The sequence below is a fragment of the Sebastes umbrosus genome, chromosome 11 (genome assembly GCF_015220745.1).
Source record: "Sebastes umbrosus isolate fSebUmb1 chromosome 11, fSebUmb1.pri, whole genome shotgun sequence".
NCBI classification, from domain to species: Eukaryota; Metazoa; Chordata; class Actinopteri; order Perciformes; family Sebastidae; genus Sebastes; species Sebastes umbrosus.
The window spans coordinates 24,485,044-24,502,554 of record NC_051279.1 but is presented as its reverse complement, the minus strand read 5'-3'; the positions used below and the strand labels follow the sequence as shown (position 1 = coordinate 24,502,554).

At 43.2% G+C, this 17,511-nt stretch overlaps 1 protein-coding gene across 1 annotated transcript in view; it reads left to right on the top strand.

Annotated features, from left to right (window-relative positions):
• Positions 1-1,278: 1,278 nt before the first annotated feature.
• LOC119496980 (collagen alpha-6(VI) chain-like) overlaps positions 1,279-17,511 on the top strand; it is a gene marked incomplete at its 3' end in the record, with an annotated part of 47,703 nt that continues 31,470 nt past the window's right edge. Inside the window, exons 1-11 of the mRNA XM_037784680.1 lie at positions 1,279-1,482; positions 4,083-4,187; positions 5,614-6,186; positions 8,248-8,802; positions 8,968-9,588; positions 10,922-11,476; positions 12,310-12,861; positions 13,828-14,397; positions 16,405-16,944; positions 16,976-17,002; positions 17,096-17,442. Of these exons, the coding sequence (XP_037640608.1) occupies positions 4,112-4,187; positions 5,614-6,186; positions 8,248-8,802; positions 8,968-9,588; positions 10,922-11,476; positions 12,310-12,861; positions 13,828-14,397; positions 16,405-16,944; positions 16,976-17,002; positions 17,096-17,442 (4,416 nt within the window). The remainder of the gene's footprint in view (positions 1,483-4,082; positions 4,188-5,613; positions 6,187-8,247; positions 8,803-8,967; positions 9,589-10,921; positions 11,477-12,309; positions 12,862-13,827; positions 14,398-16,404; positions 16,945-16,975; positions 17,003-17,095; positions 17,443-17,511) is intronic.

Genomic DNA, 17,511 nt, shown 5'->3' with positions numbered 1-17,511 from the left:
ATCAGAATTGAGTATTCAACACAACCGTGTAGTATAGTTATATAAACTGCTCTTACATGCAGCCAGGCCGACGTGTTCTGATGAACTGATATGAAATCTCTGTATTTAGCTATAAAACCTTTAATCACAGTAAAATATTATAACTTTAAGCCTCGTAAACATGTAATATAATTATACTGACTAATAACAACAGGCCTGGTGTGAACATTAATAGTTAGTAGCTGCCCTTTTCTTGACTCTGATTGATTTTGGTGATACTATTTACAGGTTTGCCTCACCGTCCACCTTGTCTAAACTTGACCCCCTGCATCACTCAGCCCTGAGGTATGTCACTAATTCTGGCTTTAGGACCCATCATTGTACCTTATACAGCATGGTAGGATGGTCATCCCTCACTCTGCGAAGGTTACAACATTGGTACATTTTAGTCTATAAGATCATCTCTGGCAAACTTCTGACTTACTTAAGCCAGAAGTTTGTAATTCTCCACAATAGTTATAATCTAAGGTCACATAAATGGCTTCAGGTTAAAGTGCCTTCAATCAGTACAGAAGCTGGCAAAACAAACCTGTTCCACTACGGTCCTTGGTCCTGGAACGATCTGCAGGCCCATCTTAAACTTGAGACCCTTGTCTCTTTAAATGATTTTAAACATAGAATAAAGGAAGTGGTCACTGCTAGCTGCAGTTGTTTCAATTAAATAGCAAACATATGACCGACATGCTGCCCTGTTAATGCACTGTATAATGATGTAATGTATTTTGTCGTACATATTGTTGCTGTCGTGATTCAATGTTGTCTTCATTTGTTGGATGCTGCTATTTGACCCTGTCTTGGCTAGGTCTCACTTGTAAAAGAGGTTTTAATCTCCATGTGACTTCCTAGTTAAATAATGGTTTTATATATTAATACATGAATTCAACTGATCTCCAGTCAGTTACAGCAACAAATCACATAAACTAAAGAACAGAACTATCAGAAAGAACAAATGTCAACAGCTGACGGTGACTCTAAAAGACTCGGCTTACAGGTGAGTGTTTTTTAACCAGTCGGCCTACAGGTGAGTGTTTTTAGCCATTCGGCCTACAGGTGAGTGTTTTTAGCCAGTCGGCCTACAGGTGAGTGTTTTTTTTTTAATCATATTTGTTCAAAATGAGCGACCGCAGCTTTAAAGTCTTTGGTCCTCAGAAGTTTCCTCTTGTGTCCTGATAGATTCCTCTGAAATTTATGTTGCGTTATGAATCGACTCTGATTCACACAGAGAGAAATAAAAAGGTTAATCTTCTTGCAGGATGTGGTGGGAGGCGGAGGAGGAGTCTGATGGCTGGGTCCTACCCTTCCTCCTCTTCATCCTCCTCTTCATCCTCCTCTAGAAACTAGCCTGCAGCTCTCCAGAACCAGGACTCCAGTGTTTGGATGCAGGCGGATCAGGACCGGGACTCCAGTGTTTGGATGCAGGTGGATCAGAACCAGCAGCAGACTGTAAGTCAACGTCTCTTTTTACTCCACTGATGTAGTGAAATGTGACTGAGCTGACTCACCTGTTGGTGCTGATTATTAATGTCTCTGAGGATTCATTCATGTAAAGAGAGATTATAAAGATTGACGTCTTCAGCAGGAACCGGACAGTTGGACTCTGCACATGAGATTTGTTGACAGCAATAGAAATATAGAATAAAACCAGCAACTACTAACAGTGTAGGTCTTCATGTAGCTGGGTTGTGTTTTAGTTCAGCCGGTCTACAGATCCACATCAACATGCTGAAAGTGGAAAAAATTGTGTTACTCGCTGTTGTTAATAAAAAGTATATATATATATATACATATATATATACTATATACTATACTATCATCTTTAACTGAAGCAGAGATATGAACCCAAATATCAAACATTGAACAACAAAATCCAGATTTGGTTTTCAAAATGTCTTTTCTATGTTTGGATCGTTTCCTGCCTGATCTCAGATCTGATTACTGCTTCATTCTTTTAAACTTGATCAATAGTTTTTTCATTAATAAACTTAATAAAATTATAGGTAACACTTCATTTTACAGTTCCACAAATTTCATGGTAATTAGGTGATAATTAGCGAGTAACCTATTTGAAATTTCTCTGGAATTACTGCCAAATTACCCCAATATTTACCTCAACATTTATCTAAAATGACTTTGTTTGGCTGTCTTGACTCTTGACTTTTATTATTATTATTTTATATCTATTATAAACATTATTTAATAATTATATTCTGCTATTTCCCAATAACCAGTAATAAATAGCTGGTAATTTATTTAATACATTTTCAAGAAAAGAATACAAAGTTAATTGATCTGCTTTATTTCCATGTCTGCTTATAAATAGATAATAAATGAATCATGACATCAGCTACCAGGTTACATCTGTGTAGACAATCAGTCACAATGGTGATCAGAAGTGTCTTCTATTAGTTTTGGTTTTCCACCTCCGATAAAGAGCAGCGCACAGCCGCTTCTCAGCCTCAGGGCCCTATTTTAACCTTTACATGATATTTTAGCATATCATTATTAAATCATGTTTATAATAAAGTTATTTTTGATAACTTTTGAGGTAAATATTGGAGTAATTTGGCAGTAATTCCAAAGAAATTTCAAATAGGTTACTAATTATCACCTTATTACCAGGAACCTGTAAAATGAAGTGTTGCCAAATTATAATTTAAAAAAGTAGGCAGACTCTGCTTAGGTTAAACAAAAAACATCAATGACCAGAGACTAAGGTTAGACTAGATTAGAGCTGTCAATCCATAAAAATAGTTAATCACGATTAATCTCACATTTTTTATCTGTTCAAAATGTAACTTAAAGGGCGATTTTTCAAGTATTTAATACTCTTAATAAACATGGGAGTGGACAAATACCAACCCAACAGGCAACAACAGCTGTCAGTGTGTCAGTGTGCTGACTTGACTATGACTTGCCCCAAACTGCGTGTGATTATCATAAAGTGGGCATGTCTGTAAAGGGGAGACTCGTGGGTACCCATAGAACACATTTTTATTCACATATCTGGAGGTCAGAGGTCAAGCTAGTATGACATGGTTGGTACCAATGGATTCATTAGGTTTTATAGTTTACTATGATACCAGTATCTTAACAAGTCAGAGTCAGCACACTGACACACTGACAGCTGTTGTTGCCTGTTGGGCTGCAGTTTGCCATGTTATGATTTGAGCATATTTTGTATGCTAAATGCAGTACCTGTGAGGGTTTCTGGACAATATTTGTCATTGTTTTGTGTTGTTAATTGATTTACAATAATAAATATATACATACATTTGCATAAAGCAGCATATTTGTCCACTCCCATGTTGATAAGAGTATTAAATACTTGACTAATCTCCCTTTAAGGTAAATTTAGAACGGATAAAAAATGTGAGATTCATTTTCAATTAATCACGATTGACAGCCCTAGTATTTGTGTGTGTGTGTGTGTGTGTGCGTGCGTGTCTGCTTGACACGAAGACGGTCCTCCAGAGTCCAACATCAGAACTGTGTCCATAGAAACGGTCTGCTATACGTAGCAACGGTCTGCCATACGTAGCAACAGTCTGTTATACGTAGCAATGGTCTGCTATACGTTGCAATGGTCTGTTATACATAGCAACGGTCTGTTATTACATAGCAACGGGCTGTTATACGTAGCAACGGTCTGTTATACGTAGCAAAGATCTGTTATACATAGCAACGGTCTTTTATACGTAGCAACGGTCTGCCGGTCTGCCATACATAGCAACGGTCTGTTATACGTAGCAACGGTCTGTTATACGTAGCAACGGTCTGCTATACGTTGCAACGGTCTGTTATACATAGCAACAGTCTGTTAGACGTAGCAACGGTCTGTTATACATAGCAACAGTCTGTTAGACGTAGCAACGGTCTGTTATACATAGCAAATGATGACGTGATGACATTTTGGACAGACATTAACTCACACTTGACTGGTTGGTGGAGGAATACAACTGCAAGGCATTAAATCTAGTTAATTTATAAAGCTGAAGACAGTTTTCCAGTGTAGAAAACGAAGCTTTGAACAATTTGTGTTGTAGGAAGAGAGAAACTCCTGATTCGTTCCAGCATGAAAGGAAGAGCGATTCTTCTCTTCAGCCTCATCATAGCAGCGTGTTCCGCTGGCATCACTGCTCAGACAACAGGTGGGTGTTTTTACAATGAGCGTTCAGCATCTGTTTGGTATTCATGTGGCACAATAGAGTACATTCACGCCATTTTAAAGAACAACGGTGAGTGAGATTTCACCATTTCAACATCATGTTTACAAATAAGGAATGAGTAGAAAACAACAGAGGAAAATAGATTTAGAGTTTAAAAAGTAACTTGTGACATTGTAACCTGTTCTCACTCCCAACTCATTAAATACCGCCGTTTGGTCAACGCCCCTCGGCGTCTGAAACCGACGCACAGAGGCTCCCTTTAGTGACGAACTGGACTTTCAACTAACTCCAATGTAAACGTTAGTATCGTCAGTCACGTCAGTCTTTAGTCACGTGACTCGTTAGTATCGTCAATCACGTCAGTCTTTAGTCACGTGACTCGTTAGTATCGTCAATCACGTCAGTCTTTAGTAACGTGACTCGTTAGTATCGTCACTCACGTCAGTCTTTAGTAACGTGACTCATTAGTATTGTCAGTCTTTAGTCACGTGAGTCATTAGTATTGACAGTCACGTCAGTCGTTAATAACGTCAGTCACATCAGTCTTTAGTCACGTGACTCGTTAGTATCGTCAATCACGTCAGTCTTTAGTAACGTGACTCATTAGTATCGTCACTCACGTCAGTCTTTAGTCACGTGAGTCATTACTATTGTCAGTCACGTCAGTCGTTAGTAACGTCAGTCACATCAGTCTTTAGTCACGTGACTCGTTAATGTCATCAGTCACGTCAGTCTTTAGTCACGTGACTCGTTAATTTCGTCAGTCACGTCAGTTGTTGGTAACGTCAGTCACGTCAGTCTTTAGTCACGTGACTCTTTAGTATCGTCAGTGAAGTCAGTCTTTAGTCACGTGAGTCGTTAGTATCGTCAGTCACGTCAGTCATTAGTATCGTCAGTCACGTCAGTCGTTAGTAACGTCAGTCACGTCAGCCACGTCAGTCTTTAGACACGTGAGTCGTTAGTATCGTCAGTCACGTCAGTCGTTTGTATCGTCAGTCACGTCAGTCGTTAGTAACGTCAGTCACGTCAGTCTTTAGTCACCGTGACTCGTTAGTATCATCAGTCACGTCAGTCTTTAGTCACTGTGACTCGTCTCTCAGTGAAGTTAATGTCAACCACGACCGTTTAATAACCCTAACTAAGTGGTTGTGTTGCCTAAACTTATTATTTTGTTTATTTTGAAAGGACGCTATGCATGTAGCGAGTGTATATTGACATGCCGTCCCCGTAGTAACACTAAAGGGGTACCCGGTGTGTCGGCCTCTGATGCTGAGGGACGCTGACCAAGCGGCGGTACTTGACGAGTTGGGAGTGAGAATGTGTTGTACATTGTGACCTGTAATATAACACTTTCCCAGAACAGCTGTTCTGGGTCATGCAGTGCTGACCTTCTTCTTCCCCTCTCCAGTGTGTGAAAATGCCACCGTGGCTGACATCGTCTTCCTGGTCGACGGCTCCTCCAGGATCGGTAGTTTTAACTTTCAGTACATCCGGTCTTTCCTTCGCGATGTCATCAAGTCCCTTGATATCGGCTCCAAAAAAGTTAGGATCGGCGTGGCTCAGTACGGTGGAGAACCTCCCCTGGAGTTCCTGCTGAACGATCACACAACCAGGAAATCCTTGCTGACTGCTGTGGAAAAGATTCCCTACCGAGAAGGAGGCAAGGAAATCGGCAAGGCCATCGACTACCTCCGGATGACGTATTTCACAGAGGATGCGGGGAGCCGGCCTCAGATCGTCGTGGTCATCACAGATGGAGACTCCTCGGACGATGTGATAGCACCCGCCAAGCGGCTGAAGGAACACGGAGTCCTTGTGTTTGGCGTCGGGGTGGGAGGAGCCAACCAGAAGGAGCTCGAATCAATCACCAACTTGCCTCCACAGCGCTTCCTGTCCTCCATCGACAGCTACCAGGATCTGGGTACTCTGAAAGACAATCTGCTGAAAACGGTTTGTGAGACCATGGAGGCACAGAGGCAAGGTAAGGCAGAGGATCAGAGGAAACACTATATTGTCCATCTGTTAAGTTTGCAATAAAATATAAAAATAACTATCCATCTTTTGTAAGGCACAAAGGCCAAAGTTTTGGTCTATGAGGTTGAGATGATGTTTTTTTTTTTTAAACTTCTTTTTCTTTACTTTCAACAGGTACTGTCATACAGCACAGTCACATGTTTTGAGATGACACAACAGGGTAAAGTGTCCTTAGGAGGTAGTCTGTGTGCTTTGGCATCCCCGAAATGTCCATACATTGTTACATTAAGTAGGAATGAGTAATATTTTTCGTCTATAGGCCCAGAGAATACATAGATGTACAGGGAGGAAAAATAAAAGTTTTCTAACATTTGACCATATTTTTAAAGTGTTTTTGAGATGATGTTTTGATTGATCGTCCCACCCTGCCTCTAACCCCTAAGGTCTACTGTGATCTGCAGTCCACTTTGGTAGCATTTTGTCAGAAAGTATTGTCATTTTCAGTAAGCCCGTTTTGGGAAACGCATGAAAAAATGTTTATGGGTAGGGGTAGATAAGGTGTCAGTTTGCTTTAAAAAAAGATCCTACACGGTCTTGTTTGACGTGTACAAAGGTTAAAGTGCAGATGTTCCAAATGGCCCACTCAAAGGCGGCCATCATAGAGAGGGGCAAGACACATGGATGTATGAAGAGAACTGGATACAGCGCTGGAGGCGGGGCCCCGTTCATTCCTATGAAAGTTACTCAGTGGAGCATGAAAGCAAAATGACTCAACTTCCCGGATCTCCTGGCGATCTTCCGGATCCATTGGGCCCATGGAGCAGGTGCAGTAGCGTCTGCTCGGTCACATGACTGGGTCACGGGGTCACAGCCGTCACGCTGTCATCACGGCTTGCTAACTCCTCCTCCCAGCCCTCGCTCCAGCCTCGGTCTGGGTCTCATTCACATGCACGGAGGAAGGAAAATAACTCTAGATTCAGCTATTAGTGCATTTTACAACTTTTAGGATCTAATGATTTAAATAAGGACTATTAGAGTGTTCATACTGGGAAGTTGATTCACCTCAAAAAAAATTATCCTCTGAGTTACAGATGTCTCTTTCCCGATGTAAGTCTATGGGAAAAAGGCTTTTTGGGCCCAATGGCATCGCGTGATGGACACGGAAATTGTAGTACCGCTGTTTGGCCACTACGAAAATTGTCATCAACGACCGGCGCTCTTCCTGGAGGCTTGGGGAGACATGATGAATTGTACAAATGGGGAATGGGTATTCATGGTGTTGCGCCTGATACACGTGAAAAAAGTAGTGGTGTGAAGCCTGAAAAATTAGAGCTTGGGAGCACACAGTTGCAATTTGTATGTGTCTCCTTGGAGTCAGTTAAGCTGAATTATCTGGCCCGTCCTCAAACGCGGCGAACTAGCCAAGACTTCGATGATACGTGTCCACAGCCTCCGTCCTTTCCATGCTTCCCATTCATTGTCTAAGTAAGCAGCTGTGCAATGCATTCTGGTAGCGTGGCAGCGCAATTCGAGAGACTGGGCGTCACGTTGGCTGCTCCTCATTTGCATAAAGTTGAGGTCTAGGCTACTTTATGTAAATCAGGGGTGTCCGGTGCGACTCACTGCCTCTGGAAACTCTCTAGAAACTTTTGAACTAACCGTTGATCTAAAATAAAGACAGATTCATCAACATGGATTATTTCTGGCATAAAATGTTTTCAGAAACACATTTCGGTGAACTATTTTCGTGATATAAGAGGAGACGAACAAGCCACCAAACGAGCCGCCATGTTGGTTCTGGTTTGAAAGCTGGGAGCAGAAGCCCGCAAGGGAAAGCGTTCGTCTAATCATGTGCCTTGTGTCTAGTGGAAGCCCATCAAGCGTCCAATACTGGGAAGCGAGGCGTATCCCTCGCCATAAAAAAAACGCCCCTGTAGACGCTAATCATGAGGGCTTGCTGGGAGGAGCCAGATAGAAACCATAACGAACCAACAGGCTCCTTGTTTGAAGCATACTGACACCTTGACTGTATACTGTACTCTAATCAAATGTTTGTGTCTGCTTTCAGCTTTGGCGAACAGGTTTGAAGATATTTTCTTCCTGGTGGATAGTGGCATATCTCAAGAACAGCTCAACATATTTAAGAATGACCTTGTCTACCTGATCGATGAACTTAACGTCTCAGCATCCACCTATCGTGTCGGTTTGGCCCAGTATGGTCAAGATACGCAGGTTGAATTCCTTCTCAATACTTATCAAACTAAACAGAAAACCCAGAATGCTGTCAAACGCTTCAGCCTGCGCCCACAACGCAACCAACCACGTAACCTGGGCAGTGCTCTGCAGTACGCCAACACACACTTTTTTACCCGTGAGGCGGGGAGCCGTGTGCACCAAGGCTTGCCACAGACCCTGGTCGTCGTGAGTGGAAAAAAGTCTGATGATTCGGTGTCAAGGGAAGCGCTAAAGGTCAGATCAGCAGGGGTAACCGTTTATGGGATGAGTGCAGGTGCCTCAATGGAGGACATCGACTTATTTGCCAGTCCTCGGTACGCATTTGATACTCCCAGAGTACTTCTTTTGAAGGAATTCTTCTTGAAAAAAAAGGACAACGTTACTGAAGGTGAGAAACAACAATTTTATGCCGTTTTTTAACATTTATAATCAAATCACCAAAATTATGCTTACTGGGTCGGCCTACATAATGAGTGTTCCTGTAATATAGCAAATATATTTGAATGGTTAAGTAGTGGATGGCTCAAATGAACTAATTACACTCCTTCCACAGATTGCAAAGGAGCCAATGTGGCAGACATCGTGTTCATCGTTGATGAGTCGGGAAGCATTGGAACCCCAAACTTCCAGCTGGTGCTCACTTTCCTTCACTCGATTGTGAGCGGCCTAGATGTCAGTCCATCTAAAGTCCAAGTGGGCATCGTGATGTATAATACCCAGGCCACGGCAAGGGCCTACCTCAACACCTTCAGTGACAAGGACTCAATCCTCCAGTACATCAAGATCCTTCCTTACCATGGAGGTGGTACGAACACGGGAGCTGCCTTAAACTTCACTCTGGACAAAATCTTAACTGAGAAAAAAGGCAGCAGGAAAGAAAAGGGCGTCCAGCAGGTGGTGGTGGTGATCACGGACGGGGAATCCCAGGACAACGTGAGTGAAGCGGCACTCAATCTCCGTCGGGCCAATATCACTGTTTACGCTGTAGGAATCGGACAAGCCAACAAGGCCGAACTGATGGTGATGGCGTCTCACCCCCCCGATAGGCATGTTTTTACTGTGAACAATTTCACCGAGCTGACGCCCCTGAAGCACAGCCTGCGGAAAATCCTGTGTGAAAACCTCATTAACCAAGCCATCAAAGTCAATACAAGAAGAACTGACGTCAAACAAGGTCAGAACCAGTGTTTGTTGATAGTGTCTTTGGTTCCATGAATATTGACAACTTTCAAAAACACAAAAAGTCGTCAGGTTTAAAGATTGTATAGATCCTTTTAGTGTTGACGTCATGATGAGGTCACGGTGTTAGCCGGAGGCTAAACAAAGGAAAGACTGGAGGCTAACACTAGCAGTGGACTAAAGTTACACATCTAAAATGTCATCTTGCTGTATTGTTGGGTGCCAGAATCCAGATATCACATACATTTGAGATGACAAACTGTGATTTGAGGCTCTGCCATTGGCTTCGGTTAGCAGAAGGCTAAACTATTAGCAACCCTTTCTCTCCATCTCTAAAACGCTTCTCCGATATTGTATGACTCTCTTTTTGACTGACTTTACTGACGGATAGTTAACTAACTGCAACACAGAAAATTAGGTGAACAAAGTTGTCCCTCATCTGGTGATAGCACTGTGCTTTCCTACATTGTGACAAGAGTGTGTGGATGAAGAATTAAGTTGTTAAATTATTAAATTGTTTAGCGACTGGCTAGTTAGCTAGCTATCTTGCTAATTCCACCATGCTACAGAAAATGAGCCCAACAGCGGACAGCGCTGGGTCACGGTCCCTCTGCCTCACTCCTCGCCGCTAGGAGACTACTTCACCGGGAGGAGAGCAGGCGTTAGCTAGCTAGCTTATCAGTCTCCGGACAAACTAGCTAGCTAACTAGCCAGTTCAGGAGACAGACAATCTAGCTAGTTAACTAACGTTAGCCAGCCGTTTACTCCTCCTGAAGGAGTCTCCAGCGGTGTAGGGGTCGGCTAATCTGGTCTCATTGGTTAATGTTAACTTTCTCAACTAACACTCTTGATCCTGGAGAGTGAGTGACAGAACATATTGAGAGAAACTACTATTTTCTTCGGCCAATGTTAAAAAAACAAACCAACAATACTTGCTAGCCAGCGTTAACTAACGTGTTCAGACAATTATTCTGCCTCCACTTAACGCTCCGCCCACTAAACACCTCATCATGGTTACTAACAGTAAAAGGGGCCATTAGGATTTATGTTAATGTGCAAATGAAATTAATGTAAAGACATAGTAAGCCTAAAAAAACTAAAAAGCTTTTGTTCCCAGAATGAGCAGTGAAAGTTAGAAATCTGTAGTTGGTCATAAACCAACAGCCATGTGTTTGTTGGTGCTCTAGTGAGGTAAAATTGTACTTTACGCTTGTTGAGTATCTGTTCTTTATGTTTAGCCTTAACTCAAACATTCCCTAGAGTTTGAATGTTCATGTTTAACCTTCCTCTCTTTGACTATATGAAAAGCTCTTGCTCTTCCTCTCCAGCATGTGTACAAAAGAATGAAGCAGACATCTACTTCCTGATGGACGACTCAGGAAGCATTGATAACACAGGCTTCCAAGAAATGAAGGACTTCATCATCAAGTTTCTACAGACCTTCGATATTGGGTCAGAACATGTCCGCGTGGGGCTTGTGAAATACGCAGATAAGCCAACTCCTGAATTTGAGCTGACAACCCACTCAGATGTCGAGACGTTGAAGAAAGCCGTCAATGATATTAGCCACAATGGAGGTGGGACAGAGACAGGAAAAGCGCTGGAATTCATGGGCCCACGCTTTGCAATGGCCTCTCGTGATTACAAAGTCCCAAAGTACCTGATTGTCATCACCGATGGGGAATCCACTGATGAGGTCAAGGCTCCTGCAGAAAAGCTGAGATCGCAAGATATCATCATCTACGCCATCGGGGTGAAAGAGTCAAACGAAACTCAGCTGCTAGAGATTGCCGGCGACCCCAAGAGGAATATCTCTGTCAATAATTTTGAAGCTTTGAAATTCATCAACAATGACATCATCACAGACATCTGTTCTGAAGACGGTAAGTAAAAGTTAACTATACTGGACTTTAAAATGCATATTTGGTAAATGGAGAGCTAAAGGGAGAGTGGATCTTCTGGATTATTCTCTACAAAAAAATTACATTGACATTTGTAATATCGTAAAATACTAAAAATACAGTCTTGGAACATAACCCTCGTCAACAGTATGTTGTGTTGTTCAGCAATATAACGGCTTCAGTTCCCCGACAGAAGTCTGACAACGAGGTAAAAGGCTTTCTGACGGCGAGGTAAAGGGCAGTCTGACGGTGAGGTAAAGAGAAAATATTCTCAATATAGCGTACACTTAAACTGATATAATTTTTTTTAGGTGTCTAATATCCTTTTCTCTGCTGCTCCCGTCCACAGCCCTTTACCTCGCCGTCAGACAGCCCTTTACCTCGCTGTCAGACAGCCCTTTACCTCGCTGTCAGACAGCCCTTTCGGGGAACTGAAGCCGTTACATCGCTCTTTACAAAGCCACTAGACTACATTGACTAAACCAGTAATTTTACCTCTCAGAACACAGGAGTATACATACAAACCCACTTCAGAAAATCCGAACCAACTCTTTCAGTTATTTGTGCACTAATTTGGGCACAGCGTTCATTTGAGAAGTGCTCTTTTAAGGAAAGCCTTCCAAAGGTATCAATTTGAATTTAGTGTTTTTAACATTGACCAGGAAAACATGTGCTTTTAAATAAACTAGTCATGAAAAGTTCACACCCCTTGTAGCTTGTCTTGTTGCCCACGATCTCAATGACTGGGCTCTTATGCAGAAAGAGGAGGTATAACAGGAACACCATGTTAACGTTTCTGCGTTCTGTGTCCTCAGCTTGCAGAGATGTACAGGGCGACATCTTTTTCTTAACTGACAGCTCTGAAAGCATCTCTGAGGAAGACTTCCAGAAAATGAAAAAGTTCATGAAATCTGTCATCAGCAAGTTCCCCATCGGGCAGAACAAGGTGCACGTCGGTGTCATGCAGTTCAGCACCAAATACAAACTGGAGTTACCCCTCAACAGCTCCAACAGCATAGATGACATTTCGAACGCCATCGATAAAATGCAGCAGATGCGTGAAGGCACGGACACAGGAAAGGCCATCACAGAGGTGTCGCAGTACTTCGATGCAACCAGAGGAGGGCGTCCTGACCTGAGTCAGAGGCTGATAGTGATAACAGATAGGCAGTCCAGAGATGAGGTCAAAGGCCCTGCCGAGGCTCTGCGGGCCAAGGGAGTGGTGGTCTACGCCATTGGATTGGTGGAAGCCAAGACTATCCAGCTGGTAGAGATCAGCGGTTCAAAGGACCGTGTTTATGCTGAGAAGGACTTTGATGCGCTGAAGGACCTGGAGAGCCAGGTGGCCTTGGATGTCTGCAAGAAAGGTAAGAGCAGGTCTAGACTCTCCCAAAATATAATTTAGAGTAACCAGAGTATGAGTTTATTGAGGTTTTCTCACAAAGGAGTCTGTGTTTTTACCAGTTAGCGGTTAACGGTTGATCAACAACCACTAAGTGTAGTTACTGTATGCCACATCTCAAAAGTCCTGTCGCTATTGGTTGCCAGGTTTGAGGGCTGCCATATCAACAACTACATCCAACATAGAAATAAGATAGCTTAGTCTTTGTGCTAATACTTCCTAGACATATCTCTGTACTGTACACACAGAGGTTAACTTGATTTTATCTTGTCATCTTACTTCTGATTTGACAGCAATCGCATGTATTGTATATATCCAATACATCATGAAAACACAATAAAGCTGGGGACACACCAACCCGACTTAAAAAAACTAGCAGCGACGAAGGCCACCCGTTGTGTCGCCTCACGTCGTCTTTGTCTTGGCCAAAAAGTTGCACTCGAACACACTGCAAAGACTACAGCCGACGGCCGACTACCACGTACATTCTGCGCCTGCGTGAGAGGAAATAACTCTCCACACCAGCAGGTGGCGGTAGTCTGTATTCATCATTCAAAAAGAGAAACCTGAAGACAGAGGACGGCGGATATACAAGCCGTTGTTATGATACGTACATGAAACAAAGCGGTGTCACTTAGCTTCATTCCAGATGTTCATGTGGTTGTGAAAATGTCCGTCTGTTGGAATGATCTTCCATTTCCCTTCTCGTGCAATGATTCGTTTAAGCTGAACAGCCAATCAGAGTGATTTCTCTCAACGACGGGCAGATTCAACATGCTGATTCCGTGTCGGAACATGCTGATTCCGACACGGGCAGACTAGAGCCGGCTTGGTGTGTCAGGACCTTAAGACCTAATCAGTTCTCCCTTTCCCTGCACCCCCCTCCCCCCCCCCCCCCTTTGTTTGCTCTTTGTCTTTTTTCTTCAAACAGAATGTAATATAGATCAAGCTGACATTATTTTCCTGGTGGACAGCTCTACAAGCATAGATTCATCAGAATATGAAAGCATGCGGAAGTTTATGGAGTCAATAGTGAACCAAACTACAGTTGGCGAGGACCGGACTCGTTTTGGGCTTATTTCCTTCGCAGATGAACCCCAGTATCATTTTACTCTAAACTCCTTTTACTCCAAACGAAGAGTTCTCACAGCAATACCAAATGCGAAGCCTTCAGGAGACCTTACCTACACAGGCAAGGCCTTGGAGTACTCGTTGCAGTTCTTTAACATTGAAGCTGGCGGCCGAAAAGGACTCGATGTGCCTCAGATTCTCATGGTGATCACAGACGGGGGTGCCACCAACCCTTACAATTTAAAGGAGCCATCGGATGCACTGCGAAGGAATGGGGTCACCGTCGTCAGTATCGGAGTGAAAAAAGCAGAAAGGAATGAGCTGATAATCATGGCTGGTAACGACACATCCAAAGTTTTCCAAGTGGACAATTTTGAGGGCCTAGAAACTCTCTACACCAATGTGTCTTCTGCCCTCTGCATTAAGCCAGGTAAGAACGTGTCATGGCACATTTGTGGTGCTGACATGCACAGTATAGTTCTAAATCTGTCATTGTGTCATGAAACACAGAAAATGAGGTGAACAAAGTTGTCACTCATCTGGTGATAGCACTGTGCTTTCCTACGCTGTGACAAGAGTGTGTGGATGAAGCATTAAGTTGTTCAATTTTACTTAGCGACTGTCTAGTTAGCTAGCTACCTTGCTAATTCCACCATGCTACAGAAAATGACTGGCTGAAGTTAGTTAGATATCTAGCTTACCAGTCTCCGGACAATCTAGCTAGCTAACTAGCCAGTTCCAGAGACAGACAATCTAGCTAGCTAACTAACGTTAGCCAGCCGTCTACTCCTCCTGAAGGAGTCTCCAGCGGTGTAGGGGTCGGCTAATCTGGTCTCATTGGTTAATGTTAACGTTCTCAACTAACACTCGTGATCCTGGAGAGTGAGTGACAGTACATATTGAGAGAAACTAGTATTTCCTTCAGCCATTGTTAAAAAAACAAGACAACAATACTTGCTAGCCAGCGTTAACTAACGTCTTCAGAGAATTATTCTGCCTCCAGTGCCCATTAAATACTTCACAAAAATACATATTTTACACTTGAACTACTTCACCATGCTGTCAGTTGGAGGTAATTTATTTTTGTCTAGGTAGGACTATGACTCAGGGAACCAATTATTAAGTACACAATTTAGGGGTTATATTTTGGCACAAATCACATTACCACCTTTTGGCGTGATTGTACTTCATAAATATATGAACGTATAGCAAAACAGTATTTATATTTGGTTGCTCAATGCACTCAAAAAAACTGCCTTCCAGATCTTGATTGGTTGAACACACCTGATCCAGCTAATCAGATGTGGGTAGAAAAGGCAAAGATGGAAAACATTCTGGCATGCCAGATTACCCTGCAGACCACAACAGGTACATTGTTGGTCACAATTTGTTACTCGTTAATCTCAAAAAATGGCTGCAGGTGCCCTGAACAGGTAGGAATCACTGGGGCAACAAAAATGAGAACGTCCCTGACCGACTTCCCGCCAGTGAACATTGGTGATTTAGGTCACTGGAACACACAAAGCTGGACATACTGCTACCGGTCTCTGAGATGGGTGAGATTTTGCACCTGTCTCACTTGTGTGTCCAACTTGATCAATACTCGTTTATAGGGAATGGGAATTGCAGAGAGTTCTGGGACGCGTCGCCATTTTTGGAGGGTAGCGTACAGAGCTATGGACTGTCATTATCTGTCACCGGTCTATTTATCTGTCAATCGTTCATCATAAGAAATGTAGCAAGTATGTGCAAAAGACAAATGCCCATATAAAGAGAAGCTGACGAAGACAAAGTGGCGATATAACAAAACTCAAGTTAGTTTATGACATTGAACCTTACGAATTAGGAGGATCTTGACAGTTTGCACTCATTACAGTCACTGATGTGTTGTGGTGTCAGTGAACACCTGTCAGCAGTTCACAATATGTAAATCTTTGGAGGCCGATGTTACAAACGGATAGGTATTAGACTTTAAGATCTACAAGCCAAATGCCAACTACACAATCATCCGGACAAAGATAAGCTAGCTAATGTTATGCTAACGGACTACTAACAAAACGTCGGCTAATTCTGCATATTTAATCTACCGGTATCTTGCTAAATGAAACCCATAACGTTAGACTACCTTTGCGTCTGACTGTATACTACAGTTAGTCTGTTGAATCTCGTTTACTGTGCAGTGTGTTATCTTTTGGCACTTGCAGTTAACAGCCAGCAGATGGCACTCTCATCCTTTATCCTCCAAAAAAGGCCGACTTGCTGTCGTCACATTCCCATTTCCTATAGCAGGGTATGGAGAGACCTAAAACCACAGTAAATTAGGGAGTTGAGAGTGTGGTGTGGCCAAAAATAAATTAGGCTATACAATGATAATTTCACTGCACACTTTATTATTAGTAATGTGGACAAACATCTCTCTTTTGCTTTGCTTTGACAGCTTGCAAGAAGGCTGACCTGGTCTTCCTACTTGATCGGTCTGGCAGCATCAACTTAGACCAATACAAACTCATGATAGACTTCACGATAGACGTAGTGAACAGCTTTGATGTAGGTGAAGAGTTTGTGCATATTGGACTTGCACAGTTCAGCGAAGATCCTAAGGATGAGTTTTACCTCAACAAGTACATCAAGAAGGAGGAATGCATCTCACACATCCGCAATATGGAATACAAGGGTGGAAGCACCAACATCGGAAGGGCCTTGAACCGCACTAAACATTACTTTGAGGTGTCGCAGGGCAGCCGTACGGGGATCCCCAAGAACCTGGTGTTGATCTCAGATGGGGAATCTGATGATGATGTGGAGGACACCGCTGACGTTCTCAGGGCTCTGGGGATTGAGGTGTTCGCCATCGGCGTTGGAGACGTTCACGTTCTGCAGCTCTTACAGATCACCGGCACCCCGGAGAGACTCTTCAGTGTGGGGAACTTCAACGGCTTGGTAAATATCAAGCAAAAGGTGGTCAACACCATGTGCGATGATCCCAACCCCCCAACCCCCCCACCAACCCCACCCCCCCCCAGCCCCCCCAAGTGGTGAGTTGAAAAGTGTGACTTTACCTCTTCTTTCCCACCATATTCCTGTATCTCTGACTGCCAAAGATAAAGACATGTTTCCCTTTCCTACAGACTGCAGCATTGATATCGCCATGGGATTCGATGTTTCTGGAGCTCGTGGTGAGATGCTGATCAGCGGACACCCCAACCTCAAGACCTTCCTGCCATGGATCACTAATTCCGTTTCTTCGCTAAAGAGCCTGTGCTGCGTCGGTCCTGCACCTGTCAGGACCAACATCGCCTTCCGAGTGGTTGGTCGCGATGGACGTTCCCGGGACGACTTCAAATTTGAGGGCTACAGCGGGGACGTGGTGAACAAAGTCATGACTTTGACTTTGACAGAGCCCACTTACTTCAACACCGCCCTGCTGAAATCATTCGGGGAGAAGTTCAAAACTGAGTCCAAAGCTAGGGTGAAGGTGAGAGTGACGCTGGCAACCCTGGAAAATCTTTAGTTTTAGTGTTTTCATTTATTCAGTAAATAGAGT